This window comes from Barbus barbus, assembly GCF_936440315.1.
Source record: "Barbus barbus genome assembly, chromosome: 12".
NCBI lineage: Eukaryota > Metazoa > Chordata > Actinopteri > Cypriniformes > Cyprinidae > Barbus > Barbus barbus.
The window spans coordinates 8,552,381-8,571,462 of NC_136740.1; the positions used below are offsets into that span (position 1 = coordinate 8,552,381).

The 19,082-nt window shown below is 38.5% G+C and overlaps 1 protein-coding gene across 1 annotated transcript in view; it reads left to right on the top strand.

Moving 5' to 3' along the window:
- Positions 1-19,082, top strand: part of LOC306877488 (triple functional domain protein-like) — a gene marked incomplete at its 5' end in the record, with an annotated part of 158,405 nt that overhangs the window by 107,142 nt on the left and 32,181 nt on the right. Inside the window, 14 exons of the mRNA XM_079429257.1 lie at positions 542-657; positions 2,247-2,369; positions 5,766-5,960; positions 6,111-6,226; positions 6,492-6,558; positions 7,681-7,790; positions 7,886-7,955; positions 9,011-9,100; positions 9,759-9,851; positions 15,070-15,181; positions 15,295-15,485; positions 15,617-15,718; positions 16,514-16,653; positions 16,845-16,944. Of these exons, the coding sequence (XP_079285383.1) occupies positions 542-657; positions 2,247-2,369; positions 5,766-5,960; positions 6,111-6,226; positions 6,492-6,558; positions 7,681-7,790; positions 7,886-7,955; positions 9,011-9,100; positions 9,759-9,851; positions 15,070-15,181; positions 15,295-15,485; positions 15,617-15,718; positions 16,514-16,653; positions 16,845-16,944 (1,625 nt within the window). The remainder of the gene's footprint in view (positions 1-541; positions 658-2,246; positions 2,370-5,765; positions 5,961-6,110; positions 6,227-6,491; positions 6,559-7,680; positions 7,791-7,885; positions 7,956-9,010; positions 9,101-9,758; positions 9,852-15,069; positions 15,182-15,294; positions 15,486-15,616; positions 15,719-16,513; positions 16,654-16,844; positions 16,945-19,082) is intronic.

Here is a 19,082-nt window from a genome sequence, read left to right on the forward strand (position 1 = left end):
CATTTTAAAAAGCAGTTTTATGACTTATTTAAAGGAGCAAATTTAACCATTATTTGCAATTTGATCACCATTATTATATGTGACACTGGACCACAAAACCAGTCATAAGGGTCGATTTTTCGAAATTGAGATTTATACATCATCTGAAAACTGAATAAATAAGCTTTCCATTGATGTATGGTTTGTTATGATAGGACAATATTTTGTCGAGATAAACATTTTTGAAAATCTGGAATCTGAGGGTGCAAAGAAATCAAAATATTGAGAAAATCGCTTTTAAAGCAGTCCAAATGAAGTCCTTAGCAATGCAGTTTTTTATATATTTATGGTAGGAAATTCACAAAATATCTTCATGGAACATGATCTTTACTTAATACCCTAATGCTTTTTGGCATACGAGAAAAATTGATTATTTTGACCCATGCAATGTATTTTTGGCATTTGCTACAAATATACCCAAGCTACTTATGACTGGTTTTGTGGTCCAGGGTCACATATTGTTATGACTCCAGAGTTCACATATGTTCTGTGTTTCCTGCAGACATCCTGAATGAGTTGCTGCAGCGGGAGAACCGGGTTCTGCACTTCTGGACCATGAGGAAGAGAAGACTTGACCAGTGTCAGCAGTATGTGGTGTTTGAACGCAGTGCCAAACAGGTCAGTGCTGGTTCAATCCCAGTCTGAACCAGAAAAAAGACAGAGTAGTGTACAGACAGTCTAGAGGAGCCTGTTTTGTGAGTCAGTGTATAGTCTGGTACTAATTGCGTCTTGTTTTGGTCTAGTAAAATTAGCCAGAGATTGAAGCTGAGATTGAACCAAATTGGTAACTTGACATGATGATTAAAATGACATTGCACTCTCTTCCTTTTACAGACAAAACCAAAATATAGCTTAAAATGTGATTTCTGAATTTCTGTGTATGAACTGCTTTACAGAAGATGAACAAATTAAAAAGAAGAGAAAGATTTCCTTACAGCTGTTGCAAAACCAATGGCTTATTAATTTGGGCAACTCATCAAAAATAAGATTTATTAATAGTAAGGTACACATTAGAGTAAAAGCAAACATCTTACATATTGTACATACATGTATAAATTGAGAGCTAATTTTAACAGATGTAATTCAGCCACACTGCAATGCCCAGAAAACTCAAATGGTGATAAATGTCTATTTTTATTGCAGTGCAGTGCCATATTTGTGTGCAATGTGTATCATACAGTCCATAGGAGTGCCATCTCAAAAGTTTCTCAAAATTTCAATTAAGAATATATCATCTCCTCACTTTCATCAAACGTCAGTTTCGCAGACAGGATTTTATTATTCAGACCCTACCGTCTAATTGAGATCAAATTATTTTATGTTATACACAATTGACTGGAAGCCGCCACAGACCACAACAAGTATTTCTAGAGTCTCAAATAACAGAACCATGTCAGGTCAAGCATTCAGTGGTTTGTGTGACTGCTGTATAACCCGAAAGAGGTTTAACTGTCATGTATCACATACTTAAAAAAAATGTATTTGTAGCTTACTACCACTTCATTTATATTTTGCCCTATTATGGTGAAAAAGCATCTGCCTAAAAAAATAACTGAAAATGTTCTCCTAATGCACATTTTCTGAAGTTTTGTAAATTGTGTCTGTTGCATAATTACAGTGTAGGGTTTCAGGAAGTCTGTGGTACTGGATGCTTGGTAATTGAGAGGAAGAACTCGAGTTTGACCACACAGTGCTCTGCTGCAGTACTCACAGTCTTGTCCTGACGTTCCGCAGGCCTTGTAATGAGGGTGGCCCGCAAAGTTCCTCTTTGACACAGAAACATTTTGTCAGTAAAAATCAGAGGCAAACCTGCATACAATGCAGCCTATTCTGAAATCAGTTACTTTGAAACATATGAAAATGTTGATGGATTTCAAAATGAGTTTGAGCACTTTTAGAGATCTCACTCCCTCTTGTGGATGCATGAGAGTATAACATAAACACATGCGTTCCCACACGCTGGCTTTTTGTCTATCCTGAATTTCCCATTTACATCTATTGTTAATAAAAGCTAATTATAATTTCTATAAACTAAACCTAACCTTGAAGACGTTATTTTGTCTCTTTACTGCTGGGGTTTTTTCTAGGCAGTTTTCAAAAGCTTTGCTCCCACAAGATTAGAAAAAGCAACAACAAAGAATGCACATATTCAAGTTTTATCCTCTAACCATTTTATATTACTTGTCATTTTGACTTTTTTTCTGCAGGCTTTGGAGTGGATCCATGATACAGGAGAGTTTTACCTATCCACACACACCTCCACAGGCTCCACTATACACCACACACAGGAACTGCTGAAAGAACATGAGGAATTCCAGATTACAGCTAAGGTATGTCTCAATATAGGGACATTTTGCTTTCCTATTTTCCTAGATGCCTGTAAACTGAATCAGAACGCGTGTACGTGAATATGAACATATTCTATTGTCCGTTTATTGTCATCAATTCAAGTCAATATTATCTGTATAGCGCTTTTAACAATGCAAATTGTGTCAAAGCAGCTTTACATCGGCTTGATATAAAGCTGGGTGGCTTTATATCAGCTTTACGGTATTTAGACGGGGAAATAGTTTGTCGAAATAGTGTCATTCTCAATCAGACAAAATCAGCAGTTTAAATCTAGACTAAAGCAGAATCAGATTGTGCAAAGGACTCATCTGGTTCCTGTGGTCTTGTCCTGATGGCCGTCTTGGAGACAGGGTTTTCACTAGGGATCAGTCTCTGGGGCTCATCTAGGTGTCCTGGCTGTAGAGGTCATCTCTAGGTGCTGATCCACCATCTGATCTGGATACAGTCTGGATCTGGGTGGCTACGGTGACCTCAGAATAAGAAAGAAACAGACTAATATTAGCATAGTCCAAACATTGGACTATGGTTACTAGGGCTGTATACCTTGGAGAACCTGGCGATACGATACATACCTCGATACACAGGTCACGATTCGATACGTACCTCGATACAGACCTGTCTCGTTACGATTTGATAAATGTGACTCGATTCGATACGATTCAATAAAAATACATGGGCCAGAGCCAATTAGTTAATGCTGAACACATTTACTCAACAAACAGAACTCTGCATTTTTCTTCAATTTATTGAAGACAAAAGTGCATTATAACAAAGTGCATTTTGCTTAAATATTTGCAACTTTAAGTGCTCTGATTAATTGTACACAAATTGTATTAATCTGGAAATTACCACAAGTCAACATTTAACTTTCCAAGGGTACAGTCTGAGCTCACACAAGCACAAAATCTTCTTCTTATTATTCTTAAATCTTCTTATAATTAAATCTTCTTATAATTCTTTTTTGTGACACCATGTACTGCCATAACATATTTCACTATGAAATCACTTAAATGCTACATCTTGCTTTAACATTTTCCATGAGTGTTTTGAAACTCGCGGGCGCCGCTGCGCCCCCTAATGGCTGGGCGGAGTATCGATACTAAGGGCTAGAATGTCGATACTGTATCTTTTTTTATTATATCGGTATGTATCTAAGAATCGATATTTTGAGCACACCCCTAATGGTGGCTGGTGTCTCTATTTTCACGTTCCATACAATAGAATCGCCAATAACTAGAGCACTTTCATCAGGTTTCTCAGCGGGTGCCTCACTGAGTGGGGAGAACCTGTTTGATGTTTTGATCGGAACGGAAGAGTGGTGTTTTGACCCGCGACTAGGCCGCATCACAGTCACCCAGTTGCCCTGCTGCACGGGCTCTACCGGAACCGAACAATGTACAGGACTCCCTGAGCTAGTCGCATCCAAAGCAGTATCTACAGCCCTCACATTCTTACTGTCCTCAACTAAAGTTTGGATGCGTTTCTCTAATTCTGAAATCTTCTCTGTCAGCCTAACTATTTCCCTGCATTTATCACACGTGAATCCCTCGTCGCCAACAGAGAGAGATAAACTGTACATGTAGCAAACAGTGCAAACAACAATAGCAGGTGAAGAAGCCATTGCTCATCGTGATTGAAGAATGATTCGCTTACCACTTTTATTTGATGAACTCGTGAAAAACGTAGCGAGAAAAAAGAAAACAATAATAGGCACGAATAGAAACGCAAATGGAACTGCGAGTGACAAGCTAACCGGCTAACTAATGCTAAAGCGCGGTTTTAAAAAGCGAACAATCAAATTAGTTTGATAGATAATACCAGAAATATGGTGGGAATTAAGTTATATATTATTACTTTAAACAACAGAGAGTGAAAGTAAGATAGAGATTCAATAGAAAAGCGAAGCTACACGGAGCTACAATCACAAACCTCTCAGCAGCACGATCATTTACAACAACAGAAAGTAGCGTAATGTACGTTAGCTCTATTGTTTATAATACATTGTTTTTGTTCAATAAAACCATATGATTTCTTGCTTTTTATTTGAACTAATTATTATTGCATCATTGCTATTATACATGTATTTTAAGTCATTTTAAAAGCTATTGTTCACTTAAATCATTTTGTGGTAATAAACATAGATGTATTATAATTATAGGGCCCTATGAAATCCGCTTTATTTCCAAATTCAGTTTTTTCCATTTTCATTTTTCTATACTCTGTTTTAATGGTTAAATAACATTTTATTAATCAAAAAGCCTGTCTAATTAATCGAGTTTTACAGTTTTATCTTTTCCAAATTCTGTTTTACATTATTTTCTGGATTCCATTTTAATGGTTCCATTAAATTTTAATAATCAAAAGCATCTCCAATTAATTGATTTTATATTTTTTTGGTATATATATATAATTTTTTTTTTTCAGAAATACTGCACATTTACATTTTTCACCTAAATAAATTCTGGTAAATACTCCTTTAAAAAGTGTTTTCTGATTTATAATTTTATTAGTAGACTAGAACACGTGGAAATGTTGTCACTCTCACACTATAATACTGAACTTTGATTTCAGTGATTTGGACTATGAGATAGACACTTGCTTCTTGTACTCTATATTGCACTTTACTTTTGCTTTAAAAAATTTCATTTGGTTTAAAAAAATATTCGTAAGAAAAATTTATGCATTTTTTGTGGGAAATAAATTTATGCATTTTTTGTGGGAAATTAATCGTTTAGATTAATCGATTAATCTATAAATTAGTCTATAGATTAATCAAAATAAAAATAGTCGTAAGTGGCAGCTCTATTCCAAACCCAGCTTTCTTCCGAGTCTTGTGAACAGATTTTACATACTTTACAAATTTTATTGTAATATGCTAAAACAATAAAAAAAGTTAATATAACAAACTTTAAATTAAAATAATAATAAAAATACATATTTTATGTCAACTAGTAGCTGAGGCAATATTTCTTATTTTCATTTAGTTTAACTTAATGTACTAAAATAATGAAAGTAACTGAAAAAAATCATAAGAGAAACTACATGTAACCATAGAAACCTATAATCATCAGAAATTTTGTGATATTAAATAAAAAAAAATAAAAAAAATTAGCATTTCGTATTGACAAAGGCATTAAGATTATATTATATTATATATTAATGTAGAAAAATAATTAATTTTTATTTTGGGTAAACCATCCCTTTAATTTTAGAACTTAGTTTGTCCAAAGTTATTGTTTGACTGTGATTGTCTGCATGTTGCAGGTTTATCATCTTGCCAGCAAATCACAATACACCGCTCAGATTATGTTTACACTCTGATCTGTGCCTCTGTGGAATCAGTGCAGCTCTCTCTCTCTCTCTCTCTTTCTCCCTAGCAAACCAAAGAGCGGGTAAAGTTGTTGATCCAGCTGGCTGATGGTTTTTGTGAGAAGGGCCACGCCCATGCGAGCGAGATTCAGAAATGGGTCGCCTCAGTGGACAAACGCTACCGTGACTTTTCCCTCCGCATGGACAAGTACCGTACCTGCCTGGAGAAAGCGCTCGGCCTGTCCACTGACTCCAACAAAGCGGTGAGAGGGCTGGGAGAGTGGGTGTGTTGATGTGGCCTGCATGGCTGGAGTGTGGATGAACTGTATTTTTGCTCAAAGAGTCATTAACCATGTTAATGTATGAAAGAAAGGTGATTTCTGACCACTGAAACATTTCTTTTGGGGTTTCAGAGTAAAGATCTGCAGTTAGACATCATTCCAGCCAGTGCTCCTGGTGCAGAGGTCAAGCTCAGAGATGTCAACCATGAACTCAATGAGGAGAAACGCAAATCGGCCCGCAGAAAAGAGTATGTCTTTTAAACCTGATTATATGATATCAAGCCAACGGCAGGAAGTGCTGAAAGGGCGGAGTTAATACTTCATCTGAAGAAAGTCCAGCTTTAGTTTCTTTGTGTTTTGAGGAAACACCCATAAATATGCATACTAAAGTAAACATGTTTTCATTTTTTAGGTTTTATACTAGATTGAAACCCCTCCCAGAGGTATTGTGCTTTCAAACAAATGTTGACAATAGGTCTCTGGTGCATTGCCCTGTTGGCTCTCTCTTTTCAGGTTTATAATGGCGGAGCTCATTCAGACCGAGAAGGCATATGTGAGAGACCTGCGGGAGTGTTTGGATGTAAGTGCTGTTGTCACGGTTTGCTCCGTACGGACCAACATTTAGAAGGTGTGGTACACCAATGTCCACTTTGGACAGATCACAAAAGCCCTGTGCTATAAATGTATTCACTGCAGTACAGCCTAAGAACAATCCAGTTTATCCAGGAATAGCTACTGTTTGAGCTCATGAAAAGATTGAGGGTCATTAAAACACTGACCATGTTTACAGTACATGCACCATTTTTGAATCCATAAATAGCTCCACGCCTATTGGAATATTCATGCACTTTGGAATACACATGTAACCGTATTCTGAAAATAATACATGTGCATTCGTTTTCTTTCATTCTCTTCTGGGAAAACAAAGAAGCTGTCTGTGAATAATTTATTATGATGCATTTTCGTAATTTTGCCCAGTAATTTAATCAGCTCATTTATTTTCATTCACATCCTGGACAATAGCATAGGCAAACTGTAGGTCATCTCAAAGGGTGTTTTAACCCAACTGTATATTGATTTATGTTTATTTCAGTTAAGAAATCAGTAGTCATTAATACAGTGGGGATCGAAAGTTTGGGAACCCCTTGCAGAATCTGTGAAAATGTGGATAATTTTACCAAAATAAGAGAGATCATACAAAATGCATGCTATTTTTTATTTAGTACTGTCCTGAGTAAGATATTTGACATAAAAGATGTTTATATATAGTCCACAAGACAAAAAAATAGCTGAAATTATTAAAATTACCACATTCAAAAGTGTGGGAACCCTTGGTTCTTAATACTGTGTGTGGTTACCTGGATGATCTACGACTGTTTTTTTGTTTTGTGATGGTTGTTCATGAGTCCCTTGTTTGTTCTGAACAGTTCAACTGAGCACTGTTCTTCAGAAAAATCCTCCAGGTCCTGCAGAATCTCCAATTTTCCAGCATCTTTTGCATATTTTAACCCTTTCCAGCAGTAACTATGATTTTGAGATCATACAGATCTCATAGAAGAGTCAACTATCCACAATCTGAACACATCCAGATAGATCAAGTCTAACAATGAAAACACTCGGAATTTGTCTTTGAAAGTGTAATAGTATTAGTCTGTTATCACATTGTTGGAAAAAATTCTAAGTGTGAGTGTTTGTGTTTCAGACATATCTGTGGGAGATGAGCAGTGGCATGGAGGAGATTCCCCCAGGGATTGTCAACAAAGAGCACATCATATTTGGCAACATGCAAGACCTATACGAGTTCCATCACAAGTCAGTGAACCTTATAAACTTCAATTCTTATAATTATGTATTTCTAACTTCCTTTACTTACTATTTCCCTATGCCCTTCTCTGTCCTTTTCTCAGTATTTTCCTTAAAGAACTGGAAAAATATGAGCAGCTTCCAGAGGATTTGGGCCACTGTTTCGTCACATGGGTGAGTGTCAGTGTGCTAGAGATAGGCTAATCTTATCAAGAAGTGCACCAGACTCATGGAACATTATATTGACACCAACTGGCAACAGGAAGTGTGTCATTTTCAAAATGCTTTGAATTCAGCATTTTGTTTTTAATCGATTTGCTTTAAACTTCATTAGAATAATGTCAAAACACAGCAGATGTAAAACTGTTGAGGAACGTAAATGCTGGAAAAATCAGGCTGTGCATATTCCTCAGAGGATAATTATACTATTCACACCAAACTTTATCAACATGATGCCAAAACACTGAGAAACTTAAATTGCGGACTGATTTTGGATAGCTTGAACGGTGTTACCGTGGCGATTTATTAAATTAACAGTCTTTCATAGTCTTGATGGTTGGGATTAACCCTTTAATTGCTGTATACCTTAAAACCAAACTGACAGAGGGTTACTGTAAATGCATGTTTCCGCTGGGCACAGTTTTCCTGATGCCACCGGGATGGCACTTGCACTGATGGCTTGGGCCCGCCATCGCTGCTTGCAGCTATAGTTACTGTTGTTTTAGTGAAATGTTTGGAAATGAAATGTTATTCTTTGTACTATTTAATCAAAGAATCCTAAAAAAATGATCAGTTTCCACAAAAATATTAAATAGCGTAATGTTTTTCAACTGTGATGATAAAGCTAGACATTACTTGAGCAGCATACTTGAATGATTTTTTTTTGAAGGATCATGTTACACTGAAGGCTGAAAATTCAGCTCTGCCATCAAATGAATAAAACACATTTTATATATAAAAAAAAATGTATTGTTTTAATTATAATGTTTTTCGATTTTAATGTTTTTACTGTATTTTTGATCAAATAAGTTTGCTGTTAATAGAAAGCAGTGATTGAGCTCATATTTAAAAGAATTACAGCTATATTGCAATATTTATGAAGCATCTCAGTGTTTATTTAATACTTTACTTACTAACAGCTTATCATTCTAAAAGAGACACCAGTTATTAGAGTTGAAAACAGAGCATCTTCGTGTTCAAAATGTTTTGTATGTGTGTTTTATTTTTAGGCAGATAAGTTTCAGATGTATGTGAATTACTGTAAGAACAAACCTGACTCCACTCAGCTGATTCTAGACCACGCAGGGACCTATTTTGATGTGAGTATTAAGCAAACTAATCATACAATTAATTTGATTGTGTGTAAGGACATACAATTCTGCAAAAGTATTCCTTCTACACATTTTAATCAAGGAAGTTCCATTTATTTATTCAGATTATGTAACACTTTTTTGTGTCTATTTGACAGAGAATGTGGGTGTTTATATGAATATGTATGTGATGTTGTGTATTTGTGGTAGTATTAGTGTGTGTGTCTGTGTGTGTGTGTGTGTGTATATATGTATTGGAATGCATGTGCGTGTGTGTGTGTGTGTGTGTGTGTGTGTGTGAGAGTGTGTGTGTGTATGGCTCCTGTGGTCTGTTAATCAGCTCTGTTTTTGAGCTGGTAGGTGGAGGTTTTGGAGGGCACTTCCTGTGTGTCTGGGGGTGGGTGGGAGACCAGTGATGCCTCACGATTAAACTGTTGCCAGGCGATCAGAAAAGACGGACTCTTCTTTCAGGGCTGAGCATTGATGAATGACTGTAGCCTTGAGATCCGCTTTTGCAAAATTGCTATCAAGAAGCTATTAAGAATTAAAAAGATAAATAGGATAATTGTTACTGGTTGTTTTACAGCATGTGTTTAAGGTGTTTGTGTGAAAGATATTTTTTTGTTTTGAGTAAGAGACTTAAGTGTGCTTTACTGTATGTGTACAGGAAATCCAACAGAGACACAGGCTGGCTAATTCCATCTCATCATACCTTATTAAACCAGTTCAGAGGATCACCAAGTATCAGCTTCTCCTGAAGGTATGTGTACTACAATGCATTAAATAAACTCAGCGCAGTTCAGGTTCTTCATTATACAAAAAAAAAAAAAAAAATCAATAATCCGATTTTAGTACAGATTTATAAAGACCAGATACAAACTAAACATACATAACACAAACCCAGCACAGTAACTACAGTACAGACCTTACCCAAAGCCAGCACAGACTAAATACAGATCCTTCACAATACAAGCACAAATTATGCACAGACCTACTACAAAACCTGCAAAAAAAAAAAATCAACGTGAACTAGCTCCTGCTCAGGTCGGAACCAGCTTATAGCCAGCTCATGATCAACTAAGGACCATCTTAAACCAGCTCAAACCAGCTGCCATGCTTCAAAACATACCTAACCAGAATATGCCCTTTTTGTCAACAGTTCTAGGTTTAGTCTGTGTGGGGTCTGTGTTTAGTCGGTGTTGGGTTTGTGATAGTTCTAGGTTTAGTCTGTGCGGGATCTGTGATAGTTCTAGGTTTAGTCTGTGTGAGGTCTGTGGTTAGTCTATCACAAACCCAACACAGACTAAACATAGACCCAGCACAGACTAAATCTAGAACTATCACAAACCCAACACAGACTAAACACAGACCCCGCGCAGACTAAACCTAGAGCTAATCACAAACCCAACAGACTAAACATAGACCCAGCACAGACTAAACCTAGAACTATCACAAACCCAACACAGACTAAACATAGACCCAGCAGACTAAACCTAGAACTATCACAAATCCAACACAGACTAAACACAGACCCCGCGCAGACTAAACCTAGAGCTATCACAAACCCAACAGAGACTAAACACAGACTAAACCAAGAACTATCACAAACCCAACACAGACTAAACATAGATCCAGCAGACTAAACCTAGAACTATCACAGACCCCGCACAGACTAAACCTAGAACTATCACAAACCCAACACAGACTAAACATAGATCTAGCAGACTAAACCTAGAACTATCACAGACCCAGCACAGACTAAACCTAGAGCTATCACAAATCCAACAGAGACTAAACACAGACTAAACCAAGAACTATCACAGACCCAGCACAGACTAAACCTAGAACTATCACAAACCCAACACAGACTAAACAGACCCAGCAGACTAAACCTAGAACTATCACAGACCCCGCACAGACTAAACCTAGAACTATCACAAACCCAACACAGACTAAACATAGATCCAGCAGACTAAACCTAGAACTATCACAGACCCAGCACAGACTAAACCTAGAAATAGCACAAATCCAACAGAGACTAAACACAGACTAAACCCAGAACTATCACACACCCAGCACAGACTAAACCTAGAACTATCACAGACCCCGAACAGACTAAACCTAGAACTATCACAGACCCCGCACAGACTAAACCTAGAACTATCACAGACCCCGAACAGACTAATCCTAGAACTATCACAGACCCCACACAGACTAAACCTAGAACTATCACAAACTCAACACAGCCTAAACATAGACCCAGCAGACTAAACCTAGAACTATCACAAATCCAACAGAGACTAAACCAAGAACTATCACAGACCTCGCACAGACTAAACCTAGAAATAGCACAAATCCAACACAGACTCAAGGTTATTATAGTTTTATTTTAATATCGTTTTCAATTTTGCTATAAAATTCAGTTTTTATTATTTTCATTAATATTTTTGTTAGTTTTAGTTTATTTTGTGAACACATTTTTATTTCGTTTTTATATAGTTTTGTTTCAGTTTTAATTAAAGTTTAGCAGAATCAACAGATCACTTCCAGAGCGAAGGCCAAAGCAAGACGTAGGCATAATTTAACTTTAGTGAGGCAAATGTTAAGCGACACAAAATTAATGCATGCTGAGATTGATTAGATGGTAAAAGTATGCAAATATACGAGTAGTAGTAACGAGTAGACCAGACGAAATAACATTGCACAGACAGGACTATAAATACACAGGTAAATTAACGAACACGGCTGGACACGAATAAACTACTAATGACATAACGAGGACAGGAAACAAACCAAATATGGGCATAGAAACACAGGGAGCACGTGGAAACACAAGACACACACAACAGAGGACTGACATAACTCCCCCCTCCCGAAAGGCTCGTCCCGAGCCTAATCAGTTCCATCAGGGATGGGGGGTGGGCGCTCTGGAGGCCCCTCAGAACAGACACAGAAACATACACCGAACGGGGCCTCCAGCGCGGACCAGAAGGCCGCAGGCCGAGGTGTAGCTCAGGAGGCCATGGCAGGTGGTCCTCATGGCCTCGTTCCTCGGCCCGGCCACTCCCACCGGAACCCTTCTACCCCCCCCCTAAATTTCCATGAGGCAGCTCGGGGGTATCAGGGTCCCGGGACCAAACAAAATGGAATTTAATTAAAAAGACCATGGTCACAGGTCAATACGGCGGCAGCCGGCTGCCACGACAACCACGGCGTGATCTCCCGCGAACGGCGGCGTGATACCCCGCGAGCGGCGGGGATGAGTCAGCGGCAATCTGGAGGGCTTGACTCAGCGGCGGTCCGGCGGGCTTGACTCAGCGGCGGTCCGGCGGGCATTGAGTCAGCGGCGATCCGGCGGGCTTGACTCAGGGAGCCGCGGACGGTGGGTGGGCTTTCCCCACCGACCGCGGCGTAGATCCGCCGCGAACGGCAGCCTCCTCTCCAGCGACCGGCGGGCTCGGTGATCCGCGAACGGCGGCCTCATCTCCCGCGAACGGCAGCCTCCTCTCCAGCAACCGGCGGGCTCTGTGATCCGCGAACGGCGGCCTCATCTCCCACAAACGGCGGGCTCGATGATCCGCGGACAGCAGCCTCACCTCCCGCGTACGGCGGGCTCGGTGATCCGCGAACGGCGGCCTCATCTCCCGCGAATGGCGGGCTCGATGATCCGCGGACAGCGGCCTCACCTCCCGCGAACGGCGGGCTCGGTGATCCGCGGACGGCGGCCTCACCTCCCGCGAACGGCAGGCTGGAGTGAGCGGCCGGCATGACTGGGGGGAGCCGCGGACGGTGGGTGGGCTTTCCCCACAGACCGCGGCGTGAGTCCTGCGAACGGCGGGCAAAACACAAACAACAGGAACAAAAAAAAAACACTAGAAAAACTTGGACAAAACAAAACAAAGTGAAGGGACGACGCTTACTGTTAGGGCTGGTCTTCTGTCACGGTGCACACAGCAGGGAGGAACAAGGAACACGTCGTAACTCAAATCATACTTTACTAAAGATATCAGGACAGGACAGGACAAGGCAAGGCAAACACAGACATCAAACACCGGGGAGTAACGAGTAGACCAGACGAAATAACATTGCACAGACAGGACTATAAATACACAGGTAAATTAACGAACACGGCTGGACACGAATAAACTACTAATGACATAACGAGGACAGGAAACAAACCAAATATGGGCATAGAAACACAGGGAGCACGTGGAAACACAAGACACACACAACAGAGGACTGACACACACGTTGCGCTCATATCTAATGGTGTGTTGAGATATTTAATATGAACAAATGTAACCTAATTTGGTTATGTCTTTTTTCTTATTTAACCATAATCATGATATCGTAACTGTTGTGTCTTGCTCACTTTTCCGTGAACAGCCGCGCATAAATCATAACTGGGACTAATGAAATTCAATAATAACAGCAATCATATTTAACAATAAAGGCTCATATTTTAATATGTTCTTTTCTTTATTTATGAAGAATTATATGCGTGTATATGATGCGATTTAGCCTATGAATATTTGTTCGAAAGTTTGGCAGAGTGATCACAAGATGGTAGGCCATGTTTTGTATTGTTTACAGAGAGGCGCGTTCTCATCCTTTTTTCTGTTAATTATCGTGTTGCTCTGCGTGCCCGTTTTTCTTCAAAGCACCAACTTGCATAATTTTGGTTTGATTGCTTGTGTTACATGAGAAAACAAATAATTTTGCCTACCTGATGTTGTAGATTAATGCGGGTTCGGTTTGGGTCACGTCTTTGTCAAACAGTTCTGGTCTGCTACAAGTGCTGCTGTCAGATAACGGGTCTGGTGTTCTGTTAAGTACTGCTGGTGCATGTTTACCAAACAGAACCTGTGCAGGACTCTGCTTTAAACTGCTTTGCATCTCTCTGTCAGATAACCCCATTTGCGTGATGCACCATTTAAAGGTATTTCCCTAAACTGTTACACAGCTCATATATTTTTCTGCCAAGGGGTGAGAATGTAATGATTACGAAAACAATTATTTATTTTTGTATATTAATATTTTATTTCAGTTAGTTTTTTCCATAACTGTTGTTAGTGTCATTTCATTTTAGTTTTTTAAGCATTTCGAGATTTTTATTTTATTTCAGTTTACGAAATCAATCGTTTTCGTCTTAGTTTTAGTTTTCGTTTACGAAAATAACCTTGTACAGACTATACCTAGAACTATCACAAACCCAACACAGAGTAAGCATAGACCCAGCACAGACTAAACATAGAACTATCACAAACCCAACACAGACTAAACATAGACCCAGCACAGACTAAACATAGAACTATCACAAACCCAACACAGACTAAACATAGACCCAGCACAGACTAAACATAGAACTATCACAAACCCAACACAGACTAAACATAGACCCAGCACAGACTAAACCAAGAACTATCACAAATCCAACAGAGACTAAACACAGACTAAACCAAGAACTATCACAGACCCCGCACAGACTAAACCTAGAAATATCACAAATCCAGCATGAAACAAACATAGAACCATCACAAACACAGCATAGACTAACACAGACCCAGCACAGTCTAATCACTGAACCATAACAAACCCAGCTAACATAAAACCATCACAACCCATCACAGACTAAACATAAAAACATCACAAACCCAGAACAGACCAAACATTGAACTGTCACAAACCTAACAAAGACTAAACACAGAACCATCACAGACCCAGCAAAGACCCAACATGAACCAATCACAGAACAACAATGGCCGGGCACAAATTCACCACAGACCCCAAAAAAATCCAAAGTAGACTAAACACACCTTACCCAAACCAAAATGCGGGTCCAAAAGGTAAATTAAGGTTTAATATGGTATTACAAAATCCAAATTAAAGCACAAAATCTTCAATGTATATCTATATGTATATCTATCTATGTATATCTATCTTCAATGTAAAAGTGCAATTGTTATGTTTGTTTATAGGAACTATCGACGTGTTGTGAGGAGGGTAAAGGAGAAATTAAAGATGGCCTGGAGGTTATGCTTAGTGTGCCCAAAAAAGCTAATGATGCTATGCATCTCAGCATGCTGGATGGTGAGTAACAAACATACACACACAGACACAGCATGCTAAACCAATCCCAATCCTTCTTTAATCTTTTATCGTTGTTCAACCTCTATTTACTTTTTGCTCTCTCTCACTCTCAGGTTTTGATGAGAACATTGAGTCTCAGGGTGAGTTGATTCTGCAGGAGTCATTCCAGGTTTGGGATCCAAAGACTCTGATTCGTAAAGGCAGAGAGCGGCACCTCTTCCTTTTTGAGATGTCTCTCATCTTCAGCAAGGACGTCAAAGACTCCAACGGAAGGAGCAAGTACCTCTACAAGAGCAAGCTCATGGTACGGGTTTTACTTTAATTTTGTTTAGTTGTTAATATAAAGAAATGCTTGCTTATCGGGTTAAAGATGGTCATACTTTATAATAGACTGAATTATTTCATGTTTGATCCATGCTTTTTTACTCTACCTAGACCTTAGAACTAGGAGTTACTGAACATGTGGAAGGAGATCCATGTAAATTTGCACTCTGGGTTGGACGGTCACCTACCTCAGACAACAAAATAGTCCTAAAGGTATGATTCACATTCCAAATTGATACTTCATTCAGTGTTTTTTTTTTTCTTCAATACAGCTGTCACTTATTTTTGGCTTCTAATAAATGTTTTCTTTGCTTTCAAGTTTATTTTTATCTAAACATTGCTAACTGGCACAGCATACAAGCATGTTTCATCACTGAAAAGTTACCCCTGATTTTAAATCAAATGGATTTTTCTATTAGTCTTCGTTATAAAATCAAAAGTATCATTCATATTTACTTATGTAACTTGTGTCTCTGAATGGTTGCCCTTCATCTCTGAAGACGTAATTGAATCATGTAATGACTCATATGCCATTCTATATGTTCTCGCATGTAAATAGACAGACACATGGATGCTCTCGTGTTCACAATTGTGGCCTGGCTTACAGTTATTAAACATAGTTTTCACTTATTTTACTTCTGTAATCTGCAGTATTCCCAAGTGAATAGTAGGATGGGAATTGATTTTATCCTTTGGGAATTGACTGAATCATTGATTGACATTCTTTGACATGTTTCTAGGGGCCTTAAAGGAAAGTACATTATGAAGCAGAGCAATTTCTTATATTTTGATAAAAGATTAGAAAAACTTTTTTTATGTGCATAGTAAGACCAGTAACACATTAAGTAGGTAAACAGTGTTTGACTTCATTTGAACTCTGATTGCATGTTGTCATTATTTTTGCCACAGATCTGTAGGCTTTGACAACTCCAATTGCTATTTATGCTATTTATTATGTTGTGTAAATTGAGGTTCATTAATATTTTGTTGTATTCAATGCATCCCCAGGCTTCATGCATTGAAAACAAGCAGGATTGGATTAAACATGTACGTGAAGTTATCCAGGAGCGTACCATCCATTTACGGGGGGCACTCAAAGAGCCAATCCACATTCCCAAAGCCACTGCAACCAAACACAAGGGCAAACGGTACATTAACAGCTCGCATCTATCCAAATCAATAAGCATGTATGAACCTCTGGATCTCAGAATATGTTAACACAGAAGAAACAAGTTTTATGTATATCAGTATCTTGTCTCTGACATTGACTGTCTAACCAGGGTGGCTTTTCCTTGGTCAGTTTGCACTTTTGAATGATATATATTATGTTGAATAACAGGGACAGAGAGGACCTAGACAGTCAGGGTGATGCAAGCAGTCAGCCAGACACCATCTCCATCGCCTCCCGCACCTCCCAGAACACACTGGATAGCGACAAGGTGAGTGTGAAAATCTGTCGACCTAAGTCTAAAAGTGCCATGCTGCACCCTGTGTTCAGTTCTGGTGTTTTGTTGACATGTTTAAACCTGCAGCATTTTAAGAACAAGGACAATTGTTTAATGTCTGTATTGAATGTTTTAGCCTCACCCTAAAAGCAAGATTTTATTATTATTAGGGCCCAAGCCAGTAAGGCGCAGGGCCCTATTGTTCTTCTAAGGATTATTATTTTTTTTTTTTTTTTTTTTTTTTTTTTTTTTTTTTTTTTTTTATTTCAATCATCCGGGCACTTTTGGGGGCCTTAACGTGCCCGAAAACTCTCGAAAATTGGCACGCACGTTGGAACCTGCGGCCATTAGGACGCCGCTGAGGCTGGGACCCGGGCGTGGCACAGGGGCTCTACGGCGCCCCCTGGAAAATTGTCAGAAAGCTTGATGTATAGCTCACACATACTTGCACGTATTCATATGAAACTCGGTACACATATAGAACTCATTGAGCCGAACAACTTCCGCGCAGCATGTCATAGGCTCCGCCCAACAGGAAGTCGGCTATTCAGGGCTGTTTAAAAAGCGCATGCTCTGGAATTTGATATACTCCTCTGAGGATTTCCATACGATTGCCACCAAACTAGGTGAACATGATCTCAAGACATTGGGGACGCTAAATTGCGAAGATATTTTTGATATGTCGAACGGTTTGCCCGTGGCGAGGCGATGAAGTTATGGCGAAAAATGAGACCCAGGAAATGCCTAATAACGTCCACATACATTGTATGATGTATATCAAACTTCAGTGATTTGTTCGTTGTATGATGCCGATCGGATAGATGTGACTATTATGACTGAAAGTTATAGCGCCACCAACTGGCTGCAGGAAGTGTGTCGTTTTCAAAATGCTTTGAATTCAGCATCTTCTTTTACCTCGATTTGCTTCAAACTTCACCAGAATAATGTCAAAACACGGCCGATGTAAAACTGTGAAGGGAATATTGATATCTAAAATTATGTTGCCATGGCAACGTGTCAAAGTTGAAAATTCGTTTCTGGTGATTTTGAGGCAGATAACATGTTTAGAATGTCATGAAACTCAACACACATATCAGTATTAATGATAGTTAGACACTGGAAAAAGCTCATAAACGGGCGTGGAAGAGACACTCTATAGCGCCACCTTTTGTCAAAAATGAGGGGGTTAGTTTTAGCTACAGACACCAAACTCGGTACATAAATTGTTCTTATTAATCCGGACAATTTTCTAATTTACAGTCATTAGCTACGACCAACAGGAAGTCGGCTATATTTATTTTAATGTGGGTTTTTTTTAAAAACGGGCTGTAAACAAATTAATACTCCTCCAAGCAGAAACACGGAAATCACACCAAACATTTTTTATCATGATGCCAAAATACTGAAGATGCTAAATTGCGGACGGATTTAGGATATCTTGAACGATGATTTAATGGCAATTTATTAAAGTTACAGTAAAAAAGATAATTTTTTTTTTTTTTTATCTTTTAAGAGCAGCTTCCAAACACTTCATAAAAAATTACATACACAGAACAATACAGTCTGAGGATATGTGATTAATTTCATGAATTTACAATACACTATGCTTAGGAGAAAATTTAAAAACTATCAGAGAGCTCTTAGACTGCTTCTGAGTGAGAGATCCCTGTCAGCCTGCAGCTGAGTGAGGGGTGGGGTGGGGTGGGGTGTGAGTGACTGTGTGAGTGACTGTGTGGATTGAGGAGCTGGGTGAGAGAGAGAAAGAGAGAGAGGGTCTGTTTTTTAAAATCTTTAAAAAATGCTTATAAATCATTAAATAAGGTCTCAATTCTTAACATTAGGAAATGCATTAATTAACGTGAACTAACAATGAAAAATATATTTTTACATCATGTTAATTCTTCCATGATAGTATGAACTAACAAAGAACAATTTTTTTAAAGCATTTATTAATCTTTTTAATGTTAGAAAAATAGTCATGTTCAAAAGATAAACTTTCAAATGTAATAATATATTAACACATTTTGGAATTAATATTGATCAACATTAAATGGTATATAATTATTAATGTTTATATATATATAATGATAGCTACAGACACCAAACTCGGTACATAAATTGTTCTTATTAAT